Below are 12,181 nucleotides of genomic sequence, written 5' to 3'. Positions count from 1 at the left end.
TTTTGGAAGAACACCCTACTCGGCTTGGCTTCATACCCTTACCCTTATGGGTATTGGGTTGCACATTTGTTGCACCCTAGGGCTAGGTAGCTGTCCGGCCCGGCTGGGTGTTTTACCTTTGCCAAATATGCACAAGGTCTCTTATTCCTTTTACTTGTAAGCTTCTCCTTAGTCGATAGTCCATTCGCATAGGAGTCAGCCTTGATTAGAGAGTCTTTGACTCATTCATCCTTTAGATAGTGTTATTAGAGAGTCTTTGACTCATTTGCCTTTTAGGTGGTATTATAGGAGAGTCTTTGACTCATTTACCTTTTCGGTGGTGTTATAGGAGAGTCTTTGACTCATTTGTCTTTCAGGTGGTGTTATTAAAGAGTTCTGACTCAATCTTTCTCTTATTGGTTTTTCTAGAGATGTCTTTGACTCATTTATCCTTTAGTTGGTATTATTGGAGTCTTTGACTCATATTTCCTTTTCTTTTAGAGAGTCTTTGACTCACTTCGTTTTCTTAGTTAGTATTATTAGAGAGTCTTTGACTCATTCGTTCTTTTGTGGTATTACTAGGGAGTCTTTGACTCATTGGTTATTCCGTTGGCGTTATTTAGGAGTCTTTGACTCATTCCTCCTCTAAGTTGTAGTATTAGAGAGTCTGTGGCTCATTTGTCTTCTTTGATACTGTTAGTAAGGAGTTTCTCCTTAGTCTTGTTGTCTTTCCTTCTTCTTTGGAGACTAGCCCAGTCTCATTATAGCTTTGCTTTCTTGGTTTTAGATCATTTTGTCATCTTTGATAGTTAGCTTGCCTGGTTTAGGGGTTTCCCCTGTTTGCCCTAGGGTTTAGCCCTAGGGTTTTGCTTTGTGTGTTCCCTTAGGTCTTTGACCAAAATGGTGAAGTCAGAAATTAAAAGTCTAAAAACATCATAAATTCAAAATCCAAAAACATTTGAAAATCTTTAAAACTAAAAAACATTAGAAATTTGAAACTCAAAAACATTGGAAAAACTTTAAAAACATCAAAAACATTTAAAAAATATCAAAAATCTGAAGTGTCGAATGTTTTAGAGGTAGCAATTAGGAGAGTTCGTTTCGAACTACGTTGGCTTGATCCTCTTCCGAGGTACGTAGTGCAGCTTGGGATTTACATCCCAAGTCCAGCCAAACTTTTTTGTAAATAAACGTTTTAAACCTTCTTCAAAAACCTTTAAAATCTTGTTTTCAAAAGATCTTCCTCTAAAGTTAGGAGTTTCTCCTAGATAGAGAGTTTTAGAGTTAGGGTTTTTCTTTTGATATGTTGTTTGATTGTTTTTTTGCTGTGTGCTTGTTTTAGAGTTAAGGGTCTGTCTTAGAGTTATAGGAGCGCCTCCGTCCGGTCAGTCGGCGATCCACATCGCCGAGTGATGACTAGAGTAGGATACGCTAGTCCACATTTGGTTTTCCTTAGGAAATACAGCCTAGTTACACATAGGTTGTAGGAATCACTTGCATTAGCCTAGGGCTAACATGCATTTAGTTAGGGCATATAGGGTGTCCTAAAAATCCACAATTCACTGGAATTTAAATAATCGTACAAGAAATTTTAATAACTAGTCCGGTCTTTTAGATCGAGTCTAGGATAGAGGGCTAGGTGTCTTAGGCATCATAGCTTAGAATAGGCGCGAAGAACTACGTTGCCTTGATTCTCGTGGAGGCGGGGATACATAGGCTTCTTTGGATGAATACCAGACCATCCGAAGACTCGGGCTAATTCGTTTAGAGTCTTAGGATTTGTTATGTTGTTATTATATGTTTTGATGTGTTTTCTTACTTTCTCGTACTGATCCTATACCTTTTGTTGTAGCTTGCATGTGTTTGCACATCAGAACTTAGACACCCATTAGGTTTGTCACTCATAACCTAGCTATGCTTAAGTGACACATCTTTCATTTTATTTTATATGTGTTTATTATTTTTATCCTCAGGAAATGCATGCTTAGGTAGACGATTCCTGAGGATTGTTCCCATTTCAGATGATTTTTACCCAAACTTCTTTGGAGTTAATAATAAATGGCATAAGAGACCAAGTGCTTGCACTCGGACGAATCGGGGGTGCTCTCAGACCTTCCCCATTCGTAACCAGGCACGAACCCATATATATTTCTGGTTATCCATTGCACAGAGGATTTGATTTTAGGGTTCCATGGCATATCCATGGATGGCGACTCTGAGTTTATTTCAGGTATGTCTTGGTTTCGAGCCTTGGCTCCGGATCGAGACATATCTCTTTCTTTTTATATCGCCACTCGTGCTATGCTATGAGGGTGGCATCCGTTTTGAGAGTTCCTTGGTAGAGCTCTCCTTCACATTGTGGATGATCCAGAGGGTGTTAGGGACCCGTTCCCTCGCACTCGCCTATCTCAGGATCGGGGTCCACACTTAGGTCCCTACCTTTGTCTTGGGAATCCAAAACCTCCGCAATCACCGAAGCCAAGGACATGAACACATTGAACCTAGATGAACTAATAGGGTCCTTGATCACCCATGAAATGATTTTCAAAACAAAAGCACCCGAAATCGAAACTAAAATCGAAAAAGGAAAAGGAATTGCTTTTGCTTGTAATGTAGGTGAAAATGAAGATGCAAAGGAAGATATGGAAGATGAAGTTTCCCTCCTAACAAGAAGGATCAAATTCTTGCAAAGGAACATGGGAGGCATGAGAAATAGAAGGACAAATCCCCCATTCAAGAAGAAAGAAGAACTTGGTGATGTGTCTTCTCAACCCCGATGCTACGGTTGCAAGAAGCTTGGACACATTCGCCCGGATTGTCCACTCAACAATGAACCCACTTCAAACAACCGCTTCAAGAGAAGAGAAGGCAAGAAAGGAATGACCGCCACATGGGATGAGGAAATTGATAGCGAAGGCGAACAAAATGATGGCGAAGATTGCTTGATAGCAAGGAACGTATGCTTCATGGCCTCAACAAACGACAACAATGAGGTAAACACTTTAAATGATGTTATTGTTTTAAAAGAAGTTCTTGATTCCCTACAAAATGCAAATGATGAACTTGAAATTCAATTTGATAAAATTGCATCACTTGAAAATTCTCTTGCTAACATGACAAAAGAATTTGGTTGGTTAAAAAAGGATCATGAATTTTTAGATGATAAGAATGAAAAATACAAAGTAGAAATTCATGAGTTAAATGCTTCTATCAAAATCTTAAATAAAAACCGACAAGAACTCTCAAATGAAAACAATAATCTAAAGCATGAAAATGGTAGATTATCTTTTGAGTATGATGAACTAAAGAAACTTTTTGAAAAATTTGAAAATAGTTCATTAAAATTGGATAGGCTTGTAAATCTTCAAAGAATGTCAAGTGACAAAAGTGGACTTGGACATAAATGGAACACCACAATATCCAACTGTAAAACTAAACTTGAAAAGGTTTCTTCTAGCGGTACCAAAATTTGCTTTTATTGTGGTCTAGAAGGTCATTACAAGGTTGCTTGCTTACATGCTAAACAAGATAAGATTAAGTTGAACTCTAATGTGAAAACAAATGAACATAGCAAGATTAGGAAGATTTGGGTACCTAAGGGATCTCACTTGCCTATTCATATGTAGGTATGCCTTAAAAGCCATAACAAGAAGAACACATGGTACCTTGATAGTGGATGCTCTAGACATATGACCGGAGACCTTACTCAATTCGCATCCCTATCGCTCAAGGATGGTGGAGACGTTACCTTTGGAGATGATAAGAAAGGAAAAGTCAAAGGTGAAGGCACCATAGGTAACTCTACCTCTCCCATAAATGATGTACTATTTGTTGATGGCTTGTCCCATAATCTTATTAGCATTAGTCAATTATGTGATAATGGTTTTGAAGTTGTCTTCAATCCCGATAAATGCATTGTTAAAAATAAGATAAATGGAGAAGTAAAATTCATAGGGTCTAGAGACAATAACATTTATACAATTGGACTAGATGATCTTAGACTCCAAAATGTGACTTGTCTAAATGCCATTAGTGAGGATTCTTGGCTATGGCATAGGAGGTTGGGTCACGCTGGAATGGATCTCATTTCGACCCTCTCCTCAAAAGAAAGTGTTAGAGGATTGCCTAAGTTCAAATACATCAAAGATCACATTTGTAGAACTTGTCAATTAGGAAAACAATTGAAAAGCTCATTTGCACCTAAAAATATGATTTCAACTGTAGACACCCACATTTTGCTTTACTTTAACCAACAATAACCTAATATATTGATCCATCCTCAAATTTTTTGAAAAAAACAAAATGATAAAGAGATGTACCTGGTGAGATGATTAGATCCGAAAAATTGAAAAATACCCTGATTAGTGAATTTAGTGTGTTAAATCCATGTGAGAACCCCCTCTATCATTGATTTATATGTTTTAGGTCATTAATATCTTGATCTGACTTTACGGATCATCAATCGGGACAAAATAAGCTAGGGTCACTTCATAGCCCGGACCCTGATTCCATTCCGAGACCCGATTTCCGTAAATCGTTAGATCAATGACAGATCTTGACCTGGGTCTCACCATCCAAAACCACCTAACCTCTCCTCTCATCCTAACCATCCAAACCTCACCTAACCTCACCTAACCTCTCCTCTCATCCTAACCACCCAAACCTCACCTAACCTCACCTAACCTCACCTAACCTTACCTAACCTCACCTAACCTTACCTAACCTCACCTAACCTCACCTAACCTCCTATCCCATTCTCCTATAAATACCCTCTCATCCCACCATCCAATGGAGAAGAAGAAAAAGAATCCCTCTCTTAGAAAATTCATCCCTCTCCCTCATCTCTTCAAGGGTTCGGCCATCCTTGCCGGATCGGGTGATACGTTGGGTGATATATATCAAAAGCAGTCATTATCAAGCAAGGAATCATCTTCAAGGAATTAACATCAAAGAAAAATCAAACACAAAGTGGGTTTTCAAAGAGGTAGGCATTTATTTCAATTCTATGTAGGGTCTGTTTTCATGCATATCTTTTACTTTAAAAGAAAAACCATGTTAGGAAGCATCTAGGATCAATCTTTACTCATTCTTCTTGATGGTAGACTTTGAAGTTATACATGTTTCCCTCTTCTCTTAACCCATCTTATCTTCATTTTTATTTTTCCCTAATGGTTCACACCCTGGTTCCCCCTGGTTAGCCTCTGGTTAGACCCTGGTTGCACCCAGGTTCGTTGCTGGTTGCACCCAGGTTCGATACTGGTTCGCACCCTGGTTCCCTGCTGGTTCGCACTCTGGTTAGACCCTGGTTGCACCCAGGTTCGTTGCTGGTTGCACCCAGGTTCGATACTGGTTCACACCCTGGTTCCCTGCTGGTTCGCACTCTGGTTAGACCCTGGTTGCACCCAGGTTCGCTGCTGGTTGCACCCAGGTTCCCTGCTGGTTGCACCCTGGTTCCCTGCTGGTTGCACCCTGGTTCCCCTGCTGGTTCGCACCCTGGTTCCCTGCTGGTTCGCACCCTGGTGCACCCTGGTCCGCACCCTGGTTTGTACCCTGCTTCCTCCTAGTTAGACCATGGCTAGTCTCGGGTTTGCTCCTAACTTAGACCCGACTCACTTGACCCTAACCATTAACCCAATCCAACCTAACCATTAACCACACCTAAACCCATACCCATAAGCCTTAAACCCTATAACCATAGCCACACATCATACACCACATGCCTTTCATTCATCCACCCAACAGTACCCTCATACACCCCTACAATAGACCCGGCCAACCCAGTTAACCCGGCCATCGGGCCCATTCGGCCCAATTAATTCATTCCCCTTAAGAGCCACTTTGCCCTATTGGTTCCTAAGATACTCCAACCACCCAAACCTCAAGCCGCACCCCAATCCACGCTCAACCAGTTCCAATCCAGTCTAAGCCAAGTCAACCCGCACTTGACCTTGACCATTAACCCAATCCAATCCAACTCAACCATTAACCCCACCTAACCTGACCCTAGCACAACTCAACCGAGTCACATCAACCCAAGCCATACCTTTGTCCACTCACTGAGGCACACCATTTATCCATAAATCTGGTTACATTAAATCTAACCCAGCCAGGCCACCTGCAGCTTAAGTCAAATCGCCCCAATACAATCCATCCAAGTGGGATCCCAACCCAGCTCAACTGAGTCAACTCTAGCCAACCTCCCTAGTCGAGTTGACCCAACTCTCTAGTCGAGTATGCTCAACCTCTTTAACCGATTGGACTCTCCCCTTAGTTGACTCAATCCAATTCCTTAATCAACCCATCCCAATGCAACCGAGTCGCATTCGACCAAGTTGCGGCCTTCCATGTCACAACCGAGTCATTCCCCTATTCTACTAATGCCCTTTTACACCTAATAGAACTTCCTCCCTTTTGCCTAACCAAGTCATATCCCAACACAATCTGAGTCGCATGTCTGAATCCATTTGACCGAATCTCATAAGCCCGCCCATTTTGAATTCCCAAAATTCAAACCCTTGATGATTCCTATATGCTCAATTCTTTGATGCAAATTCCCAATTCCAAAATCCCATTGCTAAATCAATGTTTCTGAATCTCAAGTCCAATGCTCAAATACAAACCCGATTCCTGATCCAAATACCAATCCTGTTTTCCAAAATCCAAGCAACCTCCCCAGCGGAACTACGTGTGGCTTGATCCCCATCGCGGGGTACGTAGGCAATTTGGCACTCCCAAGTTCAGTCGCACCTTTCTCTATCTTTCTCATTCCCTCACACTATTTCATCATCTCTTCCATCCTTTTTTTCACTAACCTCGAGAATTTAAATCGATTTGTCTTGTGTCTTTCGGAATCGTTGGATCACGGTTTCCGTCTTAAGAACCATTAGAGCCCACTTTAGGAACACTGGTGTCGTGTCGTGTCCTAAGTTTTAGGGAGTCCTAGAGTTAGGAGTCCAGCCTCATCACGGACGTTTGCTATGTATAGCAACCGTGCCATAGGTCTAGTTACACTAGTCACCCGATCTTTCCCTAGGACAAGCCTAGTAAACTAGGATGTAGGCTAACCTGCATTAGTCTAAGGGACAACTTGCATTTAGATAAGAATCATATAGCATCTTCGATGAAATCCTAAGATAATAAAATCCTCAACTTGAATTAAATAACTTCTCCTAAAACTGTTGAAACAGTCAATCCCGTCTAGGTCGGTGTCTTAGTTGAGTTAGGCATATGTAACTTAGCTTAGGTGCACCGAACTACGTCGACTCTGATCCCAGTGAGGCTTGGGTACGTAGGCAGCTTGGATGTCTGATGGCATACCACCCGCGAGTCGGCACCACAACAAATTGTGGTGTTTTGTATATTAATTTTCTTGTAAATACTTAATCAAATCACTTAGGACTTTCCATGAAATTAGAATTCTAGGAGAACTTTCACTTAGATTGAATCCAGACAAATTAATAAATCAAGATACACATTTAGGATTCTCATTGAAATTAGATCATAGGATGCATGTCACTTAGTTCGCACATTAACATAGAGTTGAATGAGCCATTTAAAATAAATTTAAAAGAGTTAGCTTTTGGAATCGAAGACCGATTATCGGGCAAGAATGGTGCATGTGGCGGATAACTCCCCATACCTTCCATTCTCGTAACCAGGTAGCGAGTCTAGATTTCTGGTTAATTTCGGGTCCTAGATCCCACATCTAGGTGGCGACTCTGTCAGTCTCTTTCGTGTGGAATTCGGATTGCCTTAGTGATCCCAAGTTCACATGAAAGACGAATTCAAATCAATAATTAAATGCACACGCCAATCGCGTGGGTACGGGAGACCAAGAGAGAGAGCGCGGCGGCTCGCGCCCCACCCCTCTCGTAGGATCCGGGTACCACAGTTTGGCGACTCTGCTGGGGACCACCTAACTTCATTAAAATTTCAAAAGATAATTCATTTGAATTTAATTTAACTGGCTCATAAAAACTCTATACTTGTTAGATTAGTTTGCCTTGTTTTATTTTCTCATCACATTTTACTTGAACTTAATCTAACAAAACCTGAAGGCATCATAGATTGCGCAAACTTATTGCACACACTTACATCACTTGCATCTAAACCCTTGCATTTCACGTGCACACACGTCCTATTTTAGGAACCCGGAGTGTTATCTAGCATTGTTGACTGGGATTTCATCACCTGGTGCCTCTGTGCTAGAGAAGCATTCCACCTTTAGCCTAGTACCTTTATGGTACGTAAACGGATCTCTTGTTCACGTACTGATACGCCGGACACTGGTACAGTATATCGAACAGGGATTCGCGCTAAGGGAACTCTTGGCCTTACCCCTAGATTAACCCACACATGCATGTAGTATACGAACACATGTGTATCACGTGTGTGAGCCTAGTTTAGGATATCCTACCTATTTGTGTCTAGATTAGGCCGTAGACCATCTTCCAATGGCTACGATCGGTCCTAGGTACACGAACAAAGTCATGAGTCGAGATCCACTCTCCACTCCGCTTGATTAGGATTAGGGTTGATGCCTTCAGGTCACACTGTTAAAATGTGCGAGATTAAAAAAAAAAAAAATTTCCTTTAGGGGTTAGGATATAAATCCTATCATTTCCAAAGATCTCATAGGATTAGTCATTCTTGATCTATCCGTTGAAAGCAATCTTATGCTATCTCATCTAATCTTTCGATCGTATGCCTTTCATTCTTCTATCGTATGATTCGATCATGTATTCATACTTTCCTTGTACTGGCAGGAACTTATCCCAATCTCGTGTTCATGTAATCCTGATCATTCTTATATCCCTTCTCTTGGCTTACGGGCACTATGTCTACTCGTACAATTCTTGATTGGATCCGTGGTACATTAAGAGAATCCCATATCTACGCCATAAGTGAACAAGAGAAAAATCTCTTCGGCTACGTGGCAACCATCAAGCTCGATTGGGGATTACTCTATGCCGCATCAGAGTGTTGGGATCCCGATCATCATGTCTTCCATTTTGGCAACCAAGAAATGTGTCCCACCTTTGAAGAATGGTGTGCCTTATTGGAATATCCTGTGGATGGCCCTCTAGTGAAGCCATCCTGTGTTCCAGATTATCGTCCTTTGTTCCTTTGCTTGATGGATAATCCAGATGAATCCATGAACTCTTTCATGAAAGGCCAAGAAGTGTCCATGCAGCGACTGATTGACATTTACCCTCCTGTTGGATACATTGGTGCTGTTGATATTCAAAAAGCTCGACGGCGCGCTTTGAGATTCTGCTCCTTTGCTAGGTTCCTCACTGTCCAGCCTTCTCGCTTTGCGTCAGCTGTTCTTCTGGACCTCGTTGATCAAATGGATCGTGGCGCCAATCCAATTCCTACTATGCTTGCAGAAACTTTCAATGGATTGGATGATATGGCTCACCTTCGTGCCAGTTCAGGTCCAAGCTCTTATATTCGCTCTTTCGTTGGGTCTTTCTCAGGATGTCCTGCATTACTTCAAGTGTGGTTATGCCACAAGCTAAAAATTGCAGCTCCTGTCCATTTTGATCATACGTTATACACCTTCAGTGAATGGCGTCATGATGTTTCTTTCGATCATAAAAGCGATTGGGTTGAATGGTTAAATTCTCGCCAAGAAGATCAGATTTATTGGCAAATTCCCGGAATCCAAGAAGCTGTCTTCAACACCGGAGAAGCTAACTACGTTCGCCTTCTTGGTCTCAAAAAGACTTCCTTTTATGTTCCTGCCAGGATTCAGCGTCAGTATGGAAGGGAGCAATCCATTGTGCCTCCCCTTCATCATTTCTATCCGCCTGAGGGTCTCAAGCCCAAGATTGTCAAAGCTGTTTCATCTGCTTGGGATGCAAGAATCATCAAACCTTTAAAGGAGTCAGTTGAGGAAGATTGTCGTCCGAAGAAGAAGTCTAAAAAGAATGCTTAGTTCCATATTTATCTTTGAAAGATTGAACCATGTACTCAAATTTTAATGATTGATCAATAAAGTCCATCCTTCTCTTTCATTATCTTTGTCTATGTGTGCATCATCGTCTATTCTTCTCTCTGATTTTAAAATATGTCTTTCGGATATTACAGGGCAATAAACATCATAGCTAACCCTAATACTCATTGGGTTCGGGTCTCTTCGCGGTTAGAGAGGAAATCTGTTTCTCCGCCACCTTCTCTAAGAACCCCAGCATCTCCTTCTTTCCCGTCCTCATCCTCACCAATGGCAGACAACCAAGATGGTCTTCCACCCGCTGCTATTACCGATACTCTTACCTTGATTCTCCAACAGCTTCAAGAACTCAAAGAAGAAAACCGAGTTATCAAGGCTCAGCTTTCTGAAAAGTTGGGACCGTCGTTGTCCAATGATAAAGGGCCTATGCGCCAAGCAGCTACTCCAGTAGCACCTGCCCAAACAGTGTTCATCAATATCCCTGATAAAGTCGAAGAAGACTTAGAAAAAGAGCAGTACAGCGAGAATCACAGTAGGCCTTCTCAGTCCATGGTTGATAAGTCTGTTATGGAGAAATTAGAGACTCTTACCAGGAAAGTTCAAGACATTCAGTTTCAAGACCAGGGTGGTTTCAATCCCAGTGATCTTACTTTATTTCCCGAAATTCGCCTTCCTGCCAATTTTCAAATGCCCGATTTCGACAAATATGATGGTGTGGGTTGTCCAATCACACATTTGCAAATGTTCACCATCATGTGTCAGCCTCAAGGGTTATCTTCTGAGCAAATGGCTCAATTGTTCCCAGTTTCCCTAACCAAGGTTGCGAGGAGATGGTTCATGGTCTTGGACAAGACTCGTTACAGGACATGGAAGGATATCGGCGAGCAGTTCATCAGGCAATTCAAATATGATGATGGGACAGAAATCACCAGAAAGGATTTAGAGAGAACAAAGCAAGACTTGAGGGAATCCTTTTTGATTTTTGTGAAAAGATGGAGGAGAATAGCAGCTCAGATGATGGAGCGCCCGTCTGAGGAAGAACAAGTCCAGATAATCATGAAAAATATTTCCCCCCAGCTCCAGTATCACATGTCTTTGCAATACTATCCAGACTTCAAACACTTCATCGTGGCTGGGACCCAGATAGAGGAGGCTATGGCTCAAGGTGTATTCAACCGTAGCAACCCAAACCCCAGAGATTTCAAAAAGTCCCCTCCAGCCCAAGTCAATAGTATTTCCCGTTCCAATGCTCAATCCTCTAGGTCCCAAGAACCTTTAGTAATGGACTATGCTCAAACCGCAACCGCACCTCGGCAACAAACCCGGGTAGAATTTACCCCTCTTCCCATTCCATCTTCAGAGGTGCTTAAGCAGTGTCTTGCTTCAGGTCGCATAACCTTACCTGCCATCCGGCCTCCCCCCAATCCTCTACCTGCAAGTTGGCGAGCTGACCTACACTGTGAGTACCACAGAGGTCCTGGTCATCTTACTGACAACTGCATTGCCTTGAAATTTAGAATCCAGAAACTCATTGATGAGAAAGTCATTGCATTCCAGCCAAGACCCAATGTCACCCAAAACCCATTACCTGGTCATGCAAATCCTCCTGCTGCCGTTAATGCCATAACCATAGGAGATCCTGAGTTTGACCCTCTTACCCTCATATGTGCCTTAGAACCCATCTCTGAACCCCAAATCATATTCTGTGATGAATCACACCTAAGAGAGTCTGTACCTCCCTTGGTAATCACCTATGAGCCACAAGTCCCTCAAATTATCACTTATGATGAGCCTGAATTGGATGAAGTCAGACATGTGACAAGGGGCGGAAGAATTTTCAAACCTGTTGAATTGAGAGTCGAAAATCCAGGGGCATTGGCTCGAGGAGAGGAGCCGCAATATGTGAAAGATCCAGATGATGAAGTTGTGCAGCAGTTAAAGAAAACTCAGGCTGTTATATCTGTATGGGGATTATTGATAGCATCAAAGAAACACAGAGAGGCTGTGTTAAAAGAATTGAATACAACACAGGTATCCTCAGAGATATCTCCGGAGCAACTGGCTGAAGTTGTTGCTCTAACCCAGGCCACCAGGGCCATTAGTTTCTCAGATCAAGAGCTGCCTCCTCAAGGTCGGAATCATGCTAGAGCTCTTCATGTCACTATTGTTTGTGGAGGCAAGAAAGTACCATCTGTGTTGGTAGATAACGGATCCGCGTTGAATGTGTGTCCATTAAGAACTGCCATT

General features: G+C 42.1%; 1 protein-coding gene across 1 annotated transcript; it reads left to right on the top strand.

Moving 5' to 3' along the window:
- The first annotated feature begins 4,775 nt into the window (after window positions 1-4,775).
- LOC143846659 (uncharacterized) lies at window positions 4,776-9,999 on the top strand. The gene is made up of 2 exons (XM_077355149.1): window positions 4,776-4,963; window positions 8,745-9,999. Exon 2 carries the CDS (start codon window positions 8,816-8,818, stop codon window positions 9,917-9,919), a length of 1,104 nt encoding a protein of 367 aa, XP_077211264.1. The 5' UTR covers window positions 4,776-4,963; window positions 8,745-8,815; the 3' UTR covers window positions 9,920-9,999.
- Window positions 10,000-12,181: the final 2,182 nt, after the last annotated feature.

Source organism: Tasmannia lanceolata, unplaced genomic scaffold, assembly GCF_043159265.1.
Source record: "Tasmannia lanceolata isolate RefF3 unplaced genomic scaffold, GAP_Taslan_0.1 ptg000015l, whole genome shotgun sequence".
NCBI lineage: Eukaryota > Viridiplantae > Streptophyta > Magnoliopsida > Canellales > Winteraceae > Tasmannia > Tasmannia lanceolata.
This window is presented reverse-complemented; position numbering and strand designations above follow the sequence as displayed.